The sequence below is a fragment of the Echeneis naucrates genome, chromosome 12 (genome assembly GCF_900963305.1).
Source record: "Echeneis naucrates chromosome 12, fEcheNa1.1, whole genome shotgun sequence".
NCBI lineage: Eukaryota > Metazoa > Chordata > Actinopteri > Carangiformes > Echeneidae > Echeneis > Echeneis naucrates.
The window spans coordinates 13856659-13878793 of NC_042522.1; the positions used below are offsets into that span (position 1 = coordinate 13856659).

Sequence of the window (22135 nt, forward strand, 5' to 3'; positions counted from 1 at the left end):
GGCATCATTTTTGACAATAAGCCACCCTGATGAAGACACATTAACACTGTTGTAAACAGAATGAGCAAGGCATTGGTAGTGGCGAGGCCATGCAGAAAATACCTTAAAACAGGTTTGACGTAAATGGCACTATTCTTTTAACGTTTGACTTTTGCAGAATAATATGGTTGAATGCCACGAAAAAAGATTTCAGCAAACTCCAGTCTCCAATGTCCATACAATACCAACATCAGCAGCCAGCAGTTCTGTCTACAATGGCTGAAAGTTTTACAATCAAAAAATACATCACATCAGTAAAAACATAACTTACAGTCGTATGCAGAAGGCTGGTTTTCACTTCTGAGCCCAAACACTCAGTTTCCAAAGCTGACAGACGTAAAAGGTTCAATGACAGCATGGAACGTTTTACCACTGCAAATGGTTAAATTGACTGAAAAAGCAATATTTAAGAAGCAAATAAAGACACCTTGGAATGTCATATTTGTAGGATCAACACATAATACACACGTGCACAGGCCAGGGTTTATGATGGTTTCAGCGGTTAATAATTCATGTACGTCTCTTCTTTCTTTTCTTTTTTTTTTGGATGATGACTTATGTGGACTGTAAAGTTTAATGTAAGTTTCTGCTATTTTTGTTCTGTTGTTTTTTTAAATGTCTTTTATGTGGACCCCAGTGACACAAACAGTGCTTATTGGCTTTTAGTTTTCTATGGTAAGCTAACTAACTTGCTGTTGTTGATTTCCAGTATCATTACAGTGAAATAATTTATTAAAATAAGAGCAATTGATTATTTAGAATTTTTTATAGTTTTTTTTTTTTGTGTATATAAACGGCATAATGATTTTTAATCCAATGTTCAGATTTCTTTTTTATTCAGAAAGAGAATATTGCTGGAAGACAAAGGACCAGCTACTAATCATCAGCATATGCTCATATTGTATTTGTTTTTGTCTGTTACTGTACCATTGCTTTGGCGACCACTCTTTTTAATGAAATGTCATTTGTATACTCAGAATAATGAGCCCTACCAAGAAGCTACTTTATACTGCTAAAAAAAAAATCTTTTTGTTGCTGTTACAAAAGCTCCTGTTTTTCCTTGCTCTTTGCTTTATATTTTGTTGTGTTTTTGCCTTAATCCCATAGCCGCGGCTCTTCTGTAAAGAGCAACAGCTCATTACACAAAACAAGAAGCAACAAAAGCAAAATGAGATTGAGGTAAGCTGATTTCAGATTTAAACTGACCAACTCAAATTTGTTTCTCGCCCATTTTACAAAAACAAAACCATCTGCCTTCATATAGAAGGTAGTTTATGCTGCTCCGTCGCTGCTCAGAGGAGCAAAAACACACGCGGGATTAAGCCCCTCGGTGAAGGTGACTCACAGTGGTTGAATCTGTTTGGTTTAAACATAAAGCAACATCAACAAAGTAAGGGACGTCTAGGCTATTTTTGGTCTTATGCTGTGGTCAGTAGGTGGTCTGGGTTTGGTCCCCTTGCACCTACCAGCCACTACAAAAGCAGGAATGTGTATGTGTATTTTGCATTATCCTCTTGAGCCAATCAGAAAGTGTACAATTGAAATAAAATGCTTGTCTTGTAATTGTCACACTGACAGGAACATTCATATTCAACCCTCCAGGGTGTATCTTGATTCCACTCCAGGACACTTGGTTGCCTCTGTGTGTGTGTGTGTGTGTGTGTGTGTGTGTTTCCAAACAATTGTGTGAACATTATCATTGTATCAGCATCTATGGATCAGTTTGTGCCAGAACACTTCTGTAGCTGCCAGCTATTATTTCACTGCCAGCGGAAAAAAAAGATAGAGAGGAGTTTACAAGGAGCAGGTGTACAAATTTGGGAAAAATACAAGCAATTTTCTTTCTGCTTCATCTGCTTATTAGTGGTCAGAAAGACTGAAACATAAAATTCAGTGAATCAGATTCATTTCAAACTGTATCTGTGTGTGCCTGCATGTACAGTGAGATCGAGCAGAAGAAGAAAAGCAGTGGCAGGGCAGCACAAACACCAATGGAAAAGCCACAGTTAGATCACACCACTCAGAAAATTCTCCTCTGGTGAAGATTTAGCTCTCTGCCAGTCACAGAATGAGGATATTCTTAAATGTTTCACACAAAGGTATGAACTGTCCACTTTCGCCACATACAAATATCAGAAAGTGTCCAGTTTCATAAATATCAGAGTTATAGGCAGCAGTTCCTCCAGACAGAGATAACCAGAAAGGACTGTCCCAACATGAAAGATTGGAAATTTATGGTCGCATGCCTGATAGAACAATACCTACATCATTCGTCTCCTGCCTTCCTGAGCGGTATCCAGGTGCAATATATATCCTATTTTAAGGGTCCTCGCTGACAGAATATAATTAATTATACTAAACTTACAGTAGGTATAAAGGAAGCCTGTCAAATGTACAGATTGCTGAATATGTAAAGCTTGGGCTTTGGCACATAAGCTAAGCCTGTTTAAAACACTTGACCCCTTCAGTGAGTCAGTCTGAAGATTACCTTCAATCTGTGCCCTCTAGTTTAATCAGAGGGATTTACATTAATCTAAAGATGTGAATATAGACCTTCTAACTTTATGGTTATTTTCAGATCTCTGTTATTATCATATATAATCAAAACCATGTATCTACTGCCGGTGATTTAGGCAGGATTAAGTACCAGATAGGCTGTGTTGGGGTTACAAGCTTCACAAATGCTTCATCATTTTTGGGGTCAAACACATAAATATGCAACAGATATTCATTAAAGCACAAGGTTCCCTTTGTAACACCTGGTCCATGACAGTGGTGTCTTGATTACCTATCAAGCATCTGGACCTTTTAGTCTCTGAAAGTAGTACAACAGCTGTCTGTGCTTTTTTGTACTAATGATGAAGCAATCTCTCTATAAAAGTGAGCGATGACAGCGGGCGGGGAAGGAGAAAACAATTTGCGTAATGGAAAAAAAAAAATCGGGCCTAATCTTTTCCAGAACTCAGTGTAGGAGCTGCGAGAGAAGAAGAGACGATAAAGAGAGGCGAGCTGCGATGGATGAGCCGCTAAATCTGAGAGTCTGATGAGATGTTACCTTAAGTTAAGTTACCTTAAACCTCTTCAAACACTTCTTTTCCTCTGGCAGTCGCAGAGACTGTGCAGGCCTGTGACAATCTCCTTACGTAGACTAAAAAATGTGTTTTTGTATCTGCCTGTACATGTATATAAATATATACACACACATGAATTTCCTCTGGGGATAAACACCGTCTCTAACTGTCATCAAATTCTATGTTTTCTGTGAAATTTTGGAAACTCCATGGTGGCCATGGGAAGAATCTCTCCTGATAACCAAAGGGTGGCAGTGTTGTTTACCCCTCTCTGCTCTGGCACAAGTCTACACATCATACACACATATGCATAAGGATGAAACACTTAAACAGCTTGCAGACATTAGATGAGTCAGTGCTCACGTTTCCATACGCATATGTGTCTACACATGCATACAAGCGCACACGCAGATTTATACTGATATTATTGTTCCTCTATCCATCTCACCTTAAAAAAAATAAAATAAATTCCTTTCCGTTGTGATTCAAAGTTAAGTGCTGTGAGCCAAAATCCACAGTCTCTGAAACACAAAACAATGAGGCTTTTATCGTCAAATGAATGGCAAATGATACCACGGCTCTGCCATCCAGTTGTGTTTGCAATTATACTGTTGCACAAATTAATTTAGTGGTGGCTTTTCCTCTACATATGTGGCTCACACTTACATTAAATCTGGACGATATATGATATATGATATGGTCTTGATATAGTCTTCTATAAATGAAGGGGATCTTTTATCATTTGTTCAGGTATCCATGCTAAGCTTTTTAAATTTGCCATTTTATGTGTCCTTCTGTGACTGAAAAATAGCTCAAACAACTTTTGAAGCGGCAGCATGTTACTGATGAAGTCAATAAGATTTCTAAAGTTAATGATTTGCGTTTGCAGCTAATACTCTGCGTGAGCTGGGTCTTATCTCCCATTAAGCTGCTGTGCACTCAAAGAAAGTTATTATCCCATCAGGAGTATACATATATTGGAGTGGAGCTGATCCATTTTGTCTTTCAATAGCAAGGTGGAACATTAGAAGTAAACTCCTGAAGGACAGTGACGGAGGCTATGACTGAAGCTGAGTCCTGCAGCAGAGAAACTGTGTGTATACTGTGTGTACGCCACCTTGTAGCATGTGCGTCCGTACTGCACCGCATATCAGTTCATCTGTTCATATGTTGGTCTGTGTGTACGTGCATGTGCCAATGTGTTTCCTACTGTCTTGCCTGTCTGGCAGTGTGATAATACTGAGCCTTGTGAAGCCGCTTGTCCTCTCTGTTGTGGCTCCTTGTTCTTGGCCTACTTTGGGAGAGGTGAATTGAGGGCAATTCTAGTCTATGGGTAAGGGGATTAGGTCTCCAAACACGCTCCTCTCCAGTTTGGGATTTTGCCCCAATGCCAGACACTTAAAGTCTGCCAGGGATTAAGATAAAGGGAGAAGTAAGAGCGGCGTGCATTGTGGTGTGCGTGGGTAGATGTTTTCAACAACAAAAATCGAAAGAGGATGGGCGGGCCGCGGTTAATAAAAAAAAAATAAGATGTATGGTGCTGATATGATCTGAGACGCCAGTGCAGCATTTGTTGACCTATTTGGCTACGGCGCGTGCCAGGATCTCAGTCAATATGTTTTCAATGGATAAGACATAATAATGGAGAAGCTGTTCTTTCCATTTCCTTTGTGTTAGTGGATGACCTCTTCTAAATTCTGTGCTTTAATTAGGAAATGGTTAAAATCCTTAATGACGTCCTCGATATTATCTCACAGATCACAGATTCCTGGTTTTACAAATTAAAGTCTTTACATTTCACTAGCATAAGTGTATCCACTGTTTAATAGCACCCCAAGAAGAATCACGATTAGTGCGACATGAAGATCAGACCTATGAGGTGGGAGCATTTGCCTGGTTGTAAAGCAAAGAATCATTCATTTTTGAGCTTTTCTGAAATGCTGTGATACCATAAAGAATCACAAGCACAACAGGTGGAATTAACAATAAATGGCTCCTCTAACAGGTATTTTACACTGAGAAATAAGTAGCATGTGCTCGAAATTATTCAATAGACTGAATGATAAGAGCATCAGGTTGAACCTCTTATTTGGATTCCAGAGTCTATTCATTAGAGTATCTTTCCTTTGTCTTTACAGAGTGGTGGTGGTTGTGAGGGGGGCTCCACCACCCCTCCAAACTGCGTCTGGAGGCTCCTCCTGGGTAAGAGGCTGCTGCTCCATCACGCTCCTCCAAGAAAGTGGGTCATGAGTCTGAGACTGTGGGATTACCGACCATCAGGCAGGCGTGTGCCAGGCCGCCTCTTATCCGTAGTGTTTAGACCGCCCCACCACCCCACACTCCCCCCTCCGGTGGAAAAGAAAGGCTAAAAAAAACTAAACAAAAAAACAACAACAACCAAAATAAACACCACTACTACTCCACTACCCAACTCATGGGCAGACAAAAATTAATCTTCAGCCATGAACTTGTTAGTCTAAGACAACAGAACAGAACAGACACTGCACCAGTCGCCTCAGGAGTCCAAACAGCGATGATGGAAGGCATCATGTTGCAACTGCTCAACTTCTTTAAAGACTTGGAAATATAATTTATCCTAAATATTAAAAATAAATAAATAAAAAACAAGTCAGCCAAGGACGTGACTTTTTTTTTTTTTTTTTTTAAGTTCTCAATGAATAGTTTCCAGAATCCCTGCCAGCTCAACAATAATGACATCTAATAGCGACACAATGATAAATGTTGGCTTTTAAACAGCTGACCCTCCGTGATACGAACAGCAGGCTGCTTGTCTGGTATGCTCAGACATAGAGCATGATTAATCAGCAAATAAATGACTAATAATAAATACATTCATTTTGCAGCAGAATGATTACATCCATCATGTGAGGTCACTGTTGCCATGTACAGTCCTCCTCTCTACTTCCCGTGCTGTGATGGCAAATGAAAGGGATGCATAAGAGGCAGAGAGGATACTTCGGACAGGTGGTTGTAAGAGAGCAGTTCAGAACAAAGTGAAAAATGAAAAGGACAACAATCACAGTTTCCTGTGATTCTCACTGCAGAAAGAGAAATATAACTCATCTGTTGATCTTACTGTTCTGATCCAGATTGGGGAGACTGGCTGTGTCTGTGTGGGTTCATTAGATAGAGTGAGAGAAAGAGGAGGGGCGGGGGCAGAACAGAGATTTCAATTAAAGTTCAATTATAAGCAGCCATGACCACACATGACCTCCTTAAACATGCAAACACAATACTAATTTGAGCCCTTGGGTCCCTTTCAACTGGTTCAGCATTTTGTGTCTAGTAGCTGTTTTCGTTAAAAAGGTAGAAATATTGATCTACATATGAACACTGTGAATGCAAACGTACAGCATGTTCATTTTCATTAAGCACTCCAGCACGATTTATAATGATGCTTCTAATGATACAAAACTCAAAACTCATAGAACCTGAACACTGAAAGCAGAACCACTAAATTGCTGTACTTATTTGACTTTGTCATATTTTATTAATTGTATTAATTGTATTGTAAGTGTTGGGGTTGGGTCTTGGACAATGTCCTTAGTTGTATTGATGCCTCTTGTTCATTATTGTGCAACACAACAAAAATATATTTTCAAAGTATCAAAGGCTGATTTTGTCTGGTTGTTTTGTTTTTTTTTTTAACCCAAAACGAGTCACCTATACCCAGAGAAACCCCACAGCAGGCCAACATCTGTAATGGCAAGCTTCGGCTGAATGGTTTGAACTCTGACCTCCCAGGCATTATGTCCATCTCTAGGGTGGCTTGTCATTGCTCTAAAAGGCTGATATTTCCCACCCTAGACAAAGATGGGTAAAACACACCGCCGGGTCAAACATAACCAACCATGTCCTCAGACGGTGTGTTGGAACTGACAGCATCCCCCATACACATAAATGGAAGGACAGTTGTTGGCCTTCATTGTCTGAGCATGAAACTGGGGACACATGTTGGGTGGTAAAAGTGTCAAAGCCTGATTGAGGAGCCATTGTGTTGGTTTCCAGTGGTAGCAGTCAAGCTTTGTTCCCTGTGTTGTTCATCATTAGCATATCAATATTGGAAGGGGCTGATGGTGGGCAGAGGTGGCAGCTCTTTTTAGCCAGGAGTAGACCCTTGTGCACATATAATGAAACATGCATTCAACTCTTAAGAGCCAGCTGTTGAGTTAAGCCTATAAACGATAAGAAGTAGAAGCAGGACTGAGTTTCTGTCATAGCTGGGGGGATTTTAACATGATCGATCTTAAAAAAAAAAACAAACAAAAACAAAAACAAAAATAGCTTCAAATGTTTGACAGCGCACATAAAACACTTTTGACCCATTTCTGTCGGGGGTGAAACACAAAGGGCTCTCTGGTGCTGCAACTCTACTCCACAGCACACATCCCTCCCCTTCTTCAACTTGAGCCAGCTGACCCCAAGACTGGCAGGGTGGGAGACAGTTAGCCCCTGCCCCTGTTCTGCATGTGTGCGTGTGTGTGAGGGGCAAAGCCTCCAAAGTGTGTCGGTTACTCCGAGGGCCAAGCAGAAAAGCGGTTGGGCAGTTTAGCCAGCTGCTGAGGAAGCCAGCCACGGCCAGCCTGGTCAGTGAAACCTTGCCAGATGGAGCCATTTCAAAACAATGAGTGCTGCTCGCTATCGTTTAAAACTAGAGGCCGGTCACTCTGGGGACGCAGAAGGAGGACCTTTATGGACAGCAAATGTATTGTTGTTGGTGTTAGAAATGTCTAGAAATATTATTTGGTTCAGGAACTCTGATAGCAACTAATTCAGACCAAACTGAACAACAGCTCAATGACTGTGACACGGTTATAGTCAAGGCTTGTTTTTCAAATTCAGACGTCATTCCCCTGACATCTGACAACGTCTTGCTACTGTTTCTGCTTTTCCCTTCTGCCTCTCTCTCTCTCTCTCTCTCCTTCTTCCTCCGTCTCTCCAGACAGCAACAGGCTGAGTTGTCCTGGGACTACTCAGCGTAGGAGTAACCAAGCCTGGGTAATGAGGCGTGTGATTGGTCCCCTCCCTCTTGGACAAGGGCAGCCTTTGGAGGATGTGATGGATCATGACAGGAGCACAATGGCAGCCCGGTGTCAGAGGGGTGGCAAGGCCACACACATGCGGGGGGTATGACTTGGTCATCCAGCTCAGCCGTACAGAAGAAGTTTTACACTCGTATGCACATTCACATGTTCAAGACAGAGATGCACTTGTGGAGATGCGCACGTGTGTAAAATGGCAAGTATACACAAAGCTGAAGAGATGGGCAAAAAAAAACAAAACAAAAAAACAAAAACACCACCACAAAAGCAGCAGTTTGAAGGAGCATGTTCTCTAAATGTTTTATTCCTCTTCTCATAATTTTGATATCAAATTGGTGCCTTTGGTGGAGATTTACTTTGTACCCTTTTAACATGACTACAAATTCAGAAATCAAAACATTTTTACAAAACACGTTTTATGGAATGCTGTTTACAAAAATCAAGAATTTAGTCACAAGTACTTTTAGTAAAACTTGGGACCGTCTAATCTCTGATTTCGTTTGGAAAAATATACGTCTTTGCATTGGCTGGAGTCATAGACTATTTCAGTGTTATACAAGAAAAATGTAAGACCTGAGTGAGGATTTCTATTTGTGAATCTACTCCATTCTCAGTCGGGTAAGAGTCCCCTCTTGAAGGAAAATAGGGTTTTTTGTTCTTTTGAAGTGAAACCCTTATCCACAGAGCACTTGTAAGCCTCTTGAACCGGCTCATATTCAAGGTCAAAAATCAAGTTGTAATAGGTGCAACAGGCTGAGTCCTGATGGAGGAGCATTAACAGCTGATTGCAGCTGCTTTCTCAAGTAGGGCTCAGGTGTATAAACATTTTACCAATTTTCTGTGATGATGCTCTACATTTCACAGACAAAGCAAACCCGGATAAAAAGCGACAGAGTGCTTTAGGGGATTGGTTCATTGCAATATTCATGCAAGAAAAACAACTTGGGTTTTTTGTGTTTGTTTTTTTCAGGAAAAAGTGATGGAAACATCTTTCATACAATTTCAGATTTTTGCTCATTGAACACAATTTTGTGATTATAGGCATCAAAATGATAAATAGACATGATACGTCAATTCATCTTGCAATATCGAGAGTGTAACAACAAAGGCAAATCCAAGGAGATGCTGTTCTCACATTAGACGACAGGAAAAGGAAAGCGGTTGTGTTGTTGTGTTTGTCATCTAAGCTCTTTTGATGCTGTGGTGGCTTAAGGATCCCAGTTACTGTGTACAGCTCCTTCCAGATTTACAAACACTTCTCCTTTAATCTGCCTAAAGATCCACACTGGCATGTTGACTAGGAGATTACTGTCCCCCAAAACACAAAAACTTGCTCCTTGTCTATGAAAACAACTACCAACTAACAACTGGATATTGTTTTTAAATTACTGACATTGTGTGATTGTGCGTGGATTTTTTTTGGACAGAGCTGAGGATGTAAGAGAGGTATAATAACGAGAAGAGAGAAAAGGGGTGGCTGATTTCTTTCCAAGTTTGGGAAGCTAATTGCCCTGAGTGGTCTAATGATCAGCGTAGGTCTAATTGGCTTACACCACTTGTGGGCTGGCGTGCTGGGCAAGTAAAATTGAATCAAAGCTGTAGGACTATGTTGGAGTAGTTCTGTGCATTGTGGTGGAAATTGGCACATTATCAAAAGGATGAAGGCATGGCACTTAGCCAAATCCAGCCCAGCCCAGCTCTGCACAAGTGTGAGCCTGAAATGAGATTTTACAGGAAAAATTAGCTGAAAGACCAGTATCTTGGATATAGAAAGAAAGAATGAATGAATCAGCCTACATGGTCAACCTCAATTATCTCTAACTAAACTCATACAGGCCTTTTCAATTTAAATCTGTACTGGATGAAAAACTTTGTCAGCATTTTCTCCTGAACACTTTCATTTGGAATGGCCTTTAAACTAATATCACCAGGAAGGGAGTTCGTGAAGCCTTTTAGGATACACATCATTTGTCAGTTTTTCTCTTTTTTTTTTGAGTCCAGCCTAACCGTAACTGCACGCACGTTCAGTCCATTTGTATCATTAATGCGATGCGGTCTCTTTTGACCCAAACAAAAGAGAGACGCAGTGATGGAAACGCACCACAACAATGTCCCGAGCAATGCCCAATTGACCCATTGTGCGCCCTGAAAGACAGACACGTGCACCACAACCGGAGATAAGGAGTGGAGAGGGAGAGAGGGTGAGAGAGAGAGAGAGAGAGAGAGAGAGAGAGAGAGAGAGGGTAGGGCAAACGTGTGTGTGTGTGTGTGTGTGTGTGTGAGAGCGCGCTTAAAGATAGTCAGGGGATGTAGGAGCAGCAAACACACGCCTCCAACCTCTTCAGAGAGACTCCCCCTTTCAGCACCGCGGACAGAGGCAGAGACGTCCCAGTCCCACAGACCAGCTCCAGGTCAGCTGATGGTCACAGAGTGCCCCCCCCCCCCCCGACGCCCCCACCTTCACCCCATCCAGCTCATCTCCAGCTCATCTCTAGCTGATCAGTGTGGACTCAAAGAGCAACTTGATGAATATTCAAAGTTTTCGTTCCCGGCTCTTGACGAGAGGAGAGAGATCGACGGTCGACTTCCAGAGACCGAGCCAGCATCGAACAGAGAACGACTCCACCTTAAGAGGATAAAACGCCAGGAAAGCTCCACTTTGAATCCATATAAATCCTTATACTAAAAGAAAACAAACAAACAAAGCAACAAAACCAATTGAATCGCAGAGGTGCGTATATCGGCGCCGTTTCCCTCATTTGGAGCAGAGGATCGTCTCCAAAATGCTGCTGGAGCACCCGGGGTCAAGTTGTCAAAACACCGGGAATTTCTCTCGGTACAATTCAGGTCAAGGTAAGAGCCAAAGTTAACTCATTTTTACTACGATGTATCATTTGTGTGTGTGTGTGTGTTTTGTTTTTGGGAAAGGACACCGAGCTTTAATTGACGTCCTGCGGTGCGTGAATGGGTCACACTTAAGCGTGAAACCGATTATAATGCGGCGCAGCAGGATGGCGGGCGCTTGTTCTGCTGAGTGCACTGACAAACACCAAAAGGACGCCCTAGATTGTGTGCATTTTGTTGTGAAAAGACAACGCACGAGCTGCCGTTTCTGCTCAAATGCGCGTAAAATGGTGCAGATTTTGAAAGTTGCAGAGAGAGCTGACGTTGGTCGCGCAGAGCGTGTGGGAGACGTTATGAATTTGTAATGAGTTTTCATTGTTGAGGAGTCACACCGACAGCTGTTGTGCGCACGCTGTCATTTCACACCGCCGCCTCCGCCTGAGGCTGTCACCGGAGTGCGGGCTCACGGACACGGGCAGAGCACCGGAGCCGCAGCCGTGGAGCCGCTCCCTCTCAACAGGTGTCACGTTCCCGCCCCGACAGGTGGGACACCGGAGGTGGTGACGGAGTCCTACTCAAAGAGCAGTCCTGTTCTAATTTTGCTGACTGTTGAGTTGTGGCAATATATATATATTTTGCGTCCAAATAAGAGGAGATAATTTCATTTTCTGCAATAAACATTTGAGCTATTCTAGAAAATCGACATTCATTGTGTCCGACGCTTAAAAAGTAAAAGTATGCTTCAATTTCCTGTTAAATAAAGGGGGGTTAGTTTAGATCAAATTAGCTCACCTAATAGATGTTTGAAAAGTTTTCAATTGAAAAATAAAAACTTAAAGGAAAAAGAGACTGCCCCTAACTGACTGGCCACCAGCCTGATGGCCCTTTTATCGCTTTGTTGTCACATTACTGTGGGCCTCACCTCCTCAAAAGTTAGCGATCGATATGACATAAAAATTATTACAAAGCTGAAAAGTAAAAGGGGCACACATGAACCCCACGGCTGTCTCCAAAACGCCTTTCATATAATGCTGAAATACAGGCAAATAGGACATTGATTTTAGATTCATCAGCGGCTCCGGTGGCTGTGGCACTACCAGTGATTTCCCCAGGCGCTCTTTTGTGCCAAAGATCAGTGTCAATAAAATTCATTGGGGTGTTGGCCCGATCAACATGTTATTGAACAGCCAATCTCTCCCCTAAATAAACACTTGTCTTTGAGTACTCAACACACGAGATGCGTGTGTGTGTGTGTGTGTGTGTGTGTGTGTGTGTGTGTCTGTGTACCTTTAAGATGTTTAAAATCACTTATTTAAATACGATCAGATACACATCCTGTAACAGCACCATATTAAATATATTAAAACAGTTAAATTAAAAGAATGCTGTTCTCACTTGTCCTACTATAAGCTTTATTTTAAAATTCCACGAATGAGAAAATAACTATTTGGAAAATAAAGGGCCAATATTTTACACAGTAAATAAGGAAACGTTTTAAAAGAGCAGCAGGAAATAGATCCAATCTAGGTTGAAGTGTTTCCTCGGGGCCTCATGGACAATCCTGACCAGAAACCGCTTTGGTCGATTTACAGAATCAGCCAGCATCATTTTCCGGACAGTTTCTGTTTTTACCATCAGTCTCTTTTCCCCAGAGGACTCATTAACACCTGCTGCTAATAGTTTTTGGGGCATCTAACACACTTTACGGCCTTTAAGGCAAAGAACCGCAGAGACTGGTGTGGTGTTTTTAAGAAAAACAAAACAATGCACGCATCTCTCAAAATATTTACAGCCCTTTCCCACATGAGGTCAGCCACCGAAAGCGTTTACTGTCAAAGTGAACACACTGTCACATGATGAGGTCCATTCACAGTTAGATCATTTGAAGTAAGTTCCCAAATTAAAAGCAGCTTTCTTGTCTCCCCCTTGATGTCCTGCGGATTGAAGAGTAACGTGTCTCTGGGTAACGTTACCACCCAGCATTGACCCCCCCCCCCCACACACACACACCACCACCACCACCACCTTCTCCTTCCGGGTGAGGTGCTCAGTAACTGATGTCGCCTGGGAAACGGCGCAGCGTAATCCAACTCAGGCTCCAACACGGTGGCGCATAAAAGCAGCACTCCGCGGCCAGCCGGCATATTTGTTGGTTTTTTTTTTTTTTAATTTTCATTCTCATTATTATTCTTAGCAATACTATTACTGTTGTCAGCGGCTCGGGCTATGACAATTTAGGCTACAGCTGTGCGGTGAATGGGCGCAGAAAAGGCAGTTTTGCATTAAAGTGGGCGTAGATCATGCGCAATGGATGGAGGTGGTGAGAGCAACTCTCCAAAAGAGGCACGAAATAACGCGGAGATGCTTCTCGCTTTGCTGTCGCACAGTGAAGAGCTACGGAAAGGTAACGGCAAGTCTCAGCATAACATATTACCGTTTTTTCACAGTCAGTGTGGCCAGAGGTTATGTTGGACTGCATCTTTCTCAATCAGGCCTTTGAGTGTTGGCTGTCTGAGAGGCTCTTTTCCAATAAGTTCATTAATAGTGAGGTTTATGGATCATTACTACGTGCTGGTTTTGGGAAACTGAGTCTCAGCAGCCGTGACCTGAATTGTATTTTATGTCCCTTGCTCCAGATCTCGGCAATGCAACTTTCAAGCATCAGGTTTTCAAGCACATAAAAGATTTCGACAAATTTCGATATTGTTTGGGTAAATTAATCAGGCTCAATTCCCTTCGACGCCATTTTAATTAAAACGTAATTTTATGCACTTGATTACAAAATAATAAAAAATTCAAACCACCTCCAAGAGATGTTTTTCCTCTTTCTATGAATTCAGTTAAATTGTAATGCTTTTCTGATCATTTAGTCTTTTGCTAACTGATTTATTATCCACTACTGAAAATTTGGGAGGAGTTTGATGGAGTTACCTGGACCCTAAATAAATAAATAAATAATACATACATACATAATAAAAGGTTAAGATCTTATTGTGAGCACATTGCTTGGACTGGAGGCCGCAGCTCTGTAGCGTTACAGCCCGTGTTGAATTAATGATGACCTGGATCCACCTGTTCTGGACGTGGCTCCCACCGCACTTGTGCAGGGTTTGTGGTGATGCAAGAAGAAATGGCTCGTTAATGTTTCATGAATTGTCCGCAGCAGGACAAAAGGAATGCGATTCCCTGTACGAATATGAAATGGTTGTGCTTCTTTTAATTAGTAATAAGGACGCTGGTAACCTCTTGCCTTGTTCTGGTTTGGGCCTGTTGCGTTTTTATTTACTTTATTTACTTTATTACTCAAATTTGTCAGCAGTTGCTGTTGTTGTTGTTGGGAGAGTTGTGTAATGTTACACTGCAGACCTAATACATCATGAGCAGTTTATTCTGAGAGGGTGCTGGACAACTTAAATGGGTGTTTGAAACGTCAATCAGTTTTCCCCACTTTCAATCTTGAGAATCACAGCAAAATAAATGTATAAATATAATTTACATCATTCAAATCATGTCTAAACAACCTGATGATCATTTGCATAAATAATTGCGTGTAGTCCCAATAACTGAAAAACTGTTTTAATAAATTCACTAATTGAAATTCACTGAAATGTGAACAAGTGAATTATATATTCCTCGTTTGACAGGCCTGTGTACAAAAGTAGTTTCAAGTTGAATGCAGTCATTAAATGAATAAGAAATCCCCTCTGGAAGTCTAATCTCCACAAGGGCAACTGCATCCAAAAGTCAATGTGAAATTGATTAATTTTAAATGTTTACCTTTTCACCTTTACACCTATATATTCCAGGCTTGTGGTAATTTGGTTGTTGAACCTGCATATTTTCTTTCTGGATTACAAGACCAAATATAAAAATTTCAATTAAAAAATAAATAAAAAGTTTATTTCTTGCTTATTTATTAATGTATTTATTTTTCTGGTAATATGACTTTGTGTCATTTATTTTATTTTCCAATTGTTGCTGGGTCATTAGGGAAAGTAGGAAGTGATGCACTTGTATCACAATTGTGTTGATACATTTAGACAAAAACTGTTGTGTTCATCACATTTACAATGAGTTGAGTTGGTTCCATAATGTGAGACAAAAGCATTGAGGTTGGTGATTTAGTGGGGACGAAGGTCAAGGGATGTCATTTTATTAAATACAAGCCAATATAATCTGATAATTATTATTATATTAAAGATTATTTTATAATTTGAAAATAAAATTGTAATTTTATTGCTCATGGGGTTCGGTGTATTCACGCTGGCCTTTTTTTTTTTGTAATGTTTTGTATTTGTTGTTATCAATAATATTGAAGCCACTGAAGTGACCAAGCTGCTGCTGTGCCTCCATCACGTCTCCTGCAGATATCCCGGTGTGTGCAGGCTGCAGCCAGCACATCGTGGACCGCTTCATCCTCAAAGTGCTGGACCGTCACTGGCACAGCAAGTGTCTGAAATGCAGCGACTGCCAGGCTCAGCTGGCCGATAAGTGTTTCAGCCGGGGCGACAGCGTTTACTGCAAAGACGACTTCTTCAAGTGAGTCCTGTCTCCGGTTATTTATCAAAAATATTCTATTCAATTCCAGTTTTGTTTTGTTTGTTTTTTTTCCAAGTTATTGATGGCAACCTTGTAAATTGTCTAAAAGGAGATTCGGGACCAAATGCGCAGCGTGTCAGCAGGGGATCCCGCCCACTCAGGTGGTGAGGAGGGCGCAGGACTTCGTCTACCACCTGCACTGTTTTGCCTGCGTCGTGTGCAAAAGGCAGCTGGCCACGGGAGACGAGTATTACCTGATGGAGGACAGCAGGCTGGTCTGCAAGGCCGACTACGAGACCGCCAAACAGAGAGGTGAGCTGAGCCGCATGGACACTGCAGTCACAGGCCTAGAACGACAACAACAACAACAACAAACTAAGTAAAACATTGCGTCAGGTTGTATGATGTGTTGTCCTGTTTATAATCACTCTCAATCTGACGTGACAATAAGGTCACCGATAAACTTTGACCCTCCTGTGCTAATTGCATCGTTGCCCGCACCCCAATCGATAACAAACATTGAAACCCCAGAGGCTGAGCACTTGCACTTTGCACTTGAAGGAATCAGTTTTCAATAACCCTTATTCCCGTGTGTGTGTGTGTGTCTGTAATAAGATGGACTCAGTAACATGTGGATCCAATCAGCCTCTGTGTTTGTGTCTAATTTCCTGTGCTCCCTATTATTTACACTATCTTGCAAACAATAAATTACTGTTTAATGCTTTATTCAACCAAGTTTTCAGCCTTTGAGGCATAGTCACCTGTTTTATTTCATTTTAATTATTTTAATGTATTTCATTTTGTTGTTTTAACCATGTATTTCCATGTTTGCTGTTATTAAGTCAGTGCATTAGTTTAACTAGCAGGTGGACTACTATTCAAACAGTTGCCAGACAACTTGAATTTTCTACAAATACAAATAAGGCGCCACACTGCAAATCAGAAAAAAATAATGCTGATGCTTCCAGTTATTGTATCTGTAATCTATACCTATAGTAATTAGAAATTTTCAAATCTTACACATATTTGCTAATAATAAAATTACTGAGAAATCTCACAGGCAGACTAAACTACAATGCAATTTGTAAAGGTGACAGATTTTTTTAAATCTGAATAATAATATATACTGAACCTACCTAAAGTTTAGTTCTAAAACTTTATAATTTTTGTTTCTTCAGGGGAAAGCTTTAGATGCTTTTAGATACAGCTGATTTGTAGCAGTGCTGTCAGGGAATACATTTTTATGTACAAACCCATTTTCACTGGATAGCTTGTTTAAATACCAAGTCTGCCAACACAACATTAACTTTGCTGAAAATCCCAGCAGCGGCAGCAGCCTGTGTTCCTCACGGGATAGACGGCCATGGTGAAGTTTTATCTCCCCATCTGTTTGTTTGAATTTACTGCCCCGACACCAAGTGCTGATTTATGCAACGTGTTAACGCAAGTTTTCACAAAAAACACACACGTTTATTTTACTAATGAGAGGGTGCAATTACTTGGGCAGCATCCATTTGGATGATGGTTTTTGTATTTTGCTGTGCTGGCCAACAGACACGATGCATTTAAGCACAGGATGCCAGATTTTAGTTTATAGGCGGGACAAAATTTATCCATTTAGGTTAAATTAGAATGTCGTATATTATGGAGTTTGTTTTATATGCTGCCGTACATGTGTGTTTTTAACAGAGACGTTTAATTACTGACCCAGAATAAATACACATAACTACCTGAGCCTTCTTGGGAAGCAATCTCTCTTCACCCTCATATTTAACCCCCCCCATACCTTTTTTTATTTTAACACTGTACATATGTGGAATACAAGAATGAAACCGCTTTTAGACGACGACCTTTCTCTATCTATTCAAAAAAGAAGCGACAAATTGGAGGTCTACATACGAAGGCGCTGGATGACAGTGTGGGTTGTCTCTTCATATTTCAGAAGCAGACTCAACTGCAAAAAGGCCACGAACAACCATCACAGCTAAACAGCTGGAAACGCTGAAGAACGCCTACAATAACTCCCCCAAACCGGCCCGCCACGTCCGGGAACAGCTGTCCTCAGAGACCGGCCTGGATATGCGGGTTGTGCAGGTAGAGTTTATCATTATCCATTAAGGGCTGCTCCATTAGTGTCCCGACTTCATTATCAAGGCACAATTGTGGCTGAAATGGCACAATCCAACTGTACAATCAAGTGTGTGTGTGTGTGTGTGTGTGTGTGTGTGTGTGTTGGGGGGGGGGATTTACGGCCAGATTGAGTCAAATGAAGTCCAAGTGAAAGTGTGCGTGGCTTAAGTGCGGGCTCGTTAACAATGCTGAGGCCTCCCGCATATTGTCTGCTGCAGAGGAGCCTCACGGCGTCCTGGCTGCTGGTCATATATATTGTTTTATTTGCAAGGACAAAAGTAGAGAGGGAAGCCACTAAAATGCTCCTCATTATTCAGTAAAAGGGAAGGGGTGACCGGGGGCTCCGCTCGGGGCTGAATATCATTAAGGAGAATATAAAACGGCTTGTGGCTGAAATGGATTAAATTTTGTGTGCAAGGGAAAAAAAAATAAAAGTAATAAGAAATGGGACCTTCTTTAATTTTGTATCAGATGTCACTAACATATACAAGAAGTGAGCTATTAGATGAAATCTGGGCCACACACGCTGCTTGTGCTTTAAATGTTTTCTAAACTGCAAGCAAAAGAATTTATAGATACGATTAAATGCGGCTATAGGAAAAAAAAAAGTGATAATTGAAGTCAATGGCGCGCTAACCTGTCTGCTCCCCGGGGTGAGGACAACTTGTAGCTGTCGGAAGTTAATTAAATGCGTGATAAATCAGGTGAAGGGGACGCTGGCCCCAGGATTACTGTTCAGTGTCACAGTTTTAGTCCCCCAGTCTGACTCATCAAAGCCTGAAGTGGTGTCCAGACAGTCCTTGAAAATTAATTTGGTTTTAATGCGCCAAGCCATAATACATGCATCAAGCAAAGAGGCAGCAGAGTTTGTCTTGTGAATGAGAGGTATGATGACTAAAAACAAAACAGTATGGGCATTTGGACAGTTGGGTATGTTTCTCAAGCCTGTGTAAAATAAAATAAAAACTTAAATGAATTGTTAGAAAGCGTATGCTTGTTTTATTTTACTAAAAGAAAGCTCAGGCTGGAGTTTTTGACCATGAAACATTTGCTTCCATGCTCAGGCCTATATTTGCTCATTAAAATTTAAGGCATTGTTTTTAATATTCAAATGCATTTCTAATAAATCACCAAAGCCATAACCAAATATGAAATATTGTGTTTTTACCTTCCAGGTTTGGTTTCAAAACCGGCGAGCTAAAGAGAAAAGGCTGAAGAAAGATGCTGGCAGGCAGAGGTGGGGCCAGTACTTCCGCAACATGAAACGGTCTCGGGGAGGCTCCAAATCTGATAAGGACAGCATCCAGGAGGAAGGCATGGACAGTGACGCTGAGGTCTCCTTCACAGGTAGTCCAATGCACAAAATGATTAGTGTAGCCGTTTTCTATAAAAAACATTTTGGAAGAGGCAGGTTAAATAACATTAATGATGGCTTTGCCACTCAGGTAGCACGATTCCAGGACCCTGAAGCTGAAGGATCTATTTTATTTCCTGCCTGTGCTTTTCATCTTTTGGCATTTCAAAATGTCTTCTATGTGAAAAGGACTGAAGGCACAGATGTAATAAAAAATATGCATCATCACTATATTGATATGTAATGGCCAACAGAGGAGCTTAATGGGACACAATCCCATTGCTCTTCATCTTTGCTGCTATGAAAATTCAAATTGACTGCTGTTATAAAGGGCTATAAAATGTCAAAGATAAACTGTTAAGCAAAAAGCTAAAATGTGATTTTCATAGTTCTAAATAATAAAGATTATAGCCTTAAATATTTGATCAGTTCTATATAGCATTTAAAAATCTTTTCCAATTTGTTGCCATGGGACTCAATTTTCTATTTTTGAGCTTTAAGATGAATTTCAAAAAATTCACCACACCAGAAATTTACGTCATCACAGAAGGTGTAGTGATATCAGTTAGGCGATTTAGCAACTACTCACTTTCATGGATGCTTAGCTGGTCAATAAGCGGAGCTCACGATCTAACTGCTAACACACCAGCAGCTAGAAACATTCAAGCATTCAGTTAGTCATTTACACAATATCACAAGTTTATTTTTAATTTACTCGTTTATAAAATGTTGTGTTCTTTTGACATGGTTAGTCTGTCTCAAAACTATAAATGCTATGTTTGGTATCTGAAGTCAAAAGAAAAAAAAATAATGTTGACACATAATACATATTTTCCCCATTTGGGCTTTCTTGGCCCTTAAAGATTAAGATTATTGGTCAGTATCTCAACATTCATCAAAGAGATATCCGTGCAGATGTGCTTTACTCCCAAAAAAAAAAAAAAAAATCTCTCTCGTTACTTGAAGAAAATTGTTTTATCTTCTCATTCTGCACAGATGAACCACCCATGTCAGACCTTGGCCACACTAACGGTATTTACAACAGTCTGAGTGAGTCATCTCCAGCCATGGGGGGCCGCCAAGGGGGCAACAACCATGGCTCCTTCTCCCTGGAGCACAGCGTCCTGCCCTCTCAGGACCAGTTCCACGACATCCGCTCGAACAGCCCCTATGGTCTTCCTCAGTCTCCAGGGTCACACCAGGCATTACCTCGACACCAGCCGCTCATCTCCAGCCTGGTCTACCCCGACTCCGGCCTTTCTATCATGACCCAGGGCAGTGGGCCCGGGATCAATCCTGCTGTGAGGGTGGCCATGGGGGCAGCCAACGGCCCCAGCTCGGACCTCTCCACGGGCAGCAGTGGAGGATACCCAGACTTTCCTGCCAGTCCTGCCTCCTGGTTAGATGAAGTTGACCATGGGCAGTTTTGATTGGTCATCTACAAGAAACTGGACATTTTCTTTCCCTTTTTGGTTTTCTGTGTCTTCTATTGGATTTTGGGGACTGGACAGTGACTGTGTAAAGGACAAGACTTCCATCCTTGGCTTGGATCTTGTCAATATCTGACTGATCGGTGTTTGTGATCCAGATGAAAGAAAGGTGAAGAATGCCTTTCCTTAAAAGCACTCGGTCTAACAATTTTCCTTCAAGAAAAACTGTATGTAAAGCAAAGAATCTGTCAAAAACGTTTTGCTTTTCAGAAACCACTGCAAGCTTTTTCAGAACAATGTACAGACAGACTGAGAAAATTTAGATATCAATTTGGATTTTCACAAACCCCCCGCCCCTCTTATTCTCATCTACTCCCACTACTGCAATCTCTTTTCTACAGTGCGTTCAGGTGCAGGCTTCAATTCAACGTTCAGAGTCTTTAAATGTCTGGTTGTTGCCAAATGTCTACATATATAAATATATATATAAATATATATATATACCCACACATAATGGTTTATCATTGTGGAGACTTTATTTTTATATAAACCCCTCCTTGGACATGAATAAGAACCCAGATATGAAGACTTTGTACATTCATAAACAGGGAAACTGACATAAATGTAGATGTTGTCTTAAATGGTACCTAGGGGTCCAATTACTTCTATGCATTTGTGTGTTCTCAGATGTATCTTGTTCGTTTTGTTCTACAGAAAACAACCCTGAGGAAGAACTGCTATAGCATCCAGGGCCTGATGTATATGTTTGTTTATGTGGAAAATGTTTTGTCTTATTTATTCCTTCTGGTAATGATAATGATGATGATCCTGATTAAATGACAGGACTTTAATAAATTTGTCACCTAAATCAAGTTGGCGTTCTCCCCTCTCTAGCCAGACGACGTAAATCGTACATCATGTATGAGAATGAGTGTCACTAAAATTAAATTATATTTTTTCCATATTTAAATCATATATTTTGAAACACGATTAATACATTTATATTAATACAAGTGTACAGTTGACAATTTTGGGCCTTTCTCGTCAAAACCAAGAAACATGAGCCAACAAACCAGGTAGAGTCACCCTTTCAATCAATCACATATACGTTTATCTTACACATCTATAGCATAACAGTGAAAGTGAAACCAGAGCAAGCCCATAGTTCTGCCAGTGTCTGCAAATTGAGTCTCTGGCTAACTACCAACACTGTATCATGGGTTCAAAAGCTCTTTAGTGGAGAAATTTGATGCAGACTGAGTCAACTCATCAATTCAGAGATTACTGGGTCTTGTTTGTCTAAACGCCACTATGGGAAAGGAATCTCCAATCCATTAGCGGAGAAGGGATCATGTACCCCTTGTGAATTTCCTCATTTGTTTAGTTATTCAAAGTCAGGTTCAATTAAATAGATTAAACTTTGAAATGTGTGTGTGTGTGTGAGAAAGAGAGAGAAACTGCATGTTTACGCATTTGGTTCTCAGTTGGCTATATTATAATCCATATAAATCTTTTAAGATACACCTTACAGCAATGGTTATGTTTTAAACCATCTGCTTTGTTTTGCAAAACACATTCATTCATTTTGGCACAGTCCTTTTCGCCACCTCATCAAATTCAAATAAATTCTCCTAAATATTGCAGGTCAAAAAAGTGTTGCGCTTC

The 22135-nt window shown here is 40.9% G+C and overlaps 1 protein-coding gene across 3 annotated transcripts; it reads left to right on the forward strand.

Moving 5' to 3' along the window:
* Positions 1–10688: 10688 nt before the first annotated feature.
* Positions 10689–21199, forward strand: lhx3 (LIM homeobox 3). 3 transcript variants are annotated; one of them, XM_029516114.1, is made up of 6 exons: positions 10689–11032; positions 15385–15556; positions 15666–15868; positions 17499–17650; positions 18862–19033; positions 20037–21199. In XM_029516114.1, the coding sequence occupies exons 1-6, from the start codon at positions 10957–10959 to the stop codon at positions 20468–20470; spliced, it is 1209 nt and encodes a 402-aa protein (XP_029371974.1). In that variant the 5' UTR covers positions 10689–10956; the 3' UTR covers positions 20471–21199. The 3 variants fall into 3 exon arrangements, with proteins under 3 accessions (XP_029371974.1, XP_029371973.1, XP_029371975.1); XM_029516113.1 differs by having other exon boundaries at positions 10689–11026; XM_029516115.1 differs by having other exon boundaries at positions 10689–11026; positions 17502–17650.
* Positions 21200–22135: the final 936 nt, after the last annotated feature.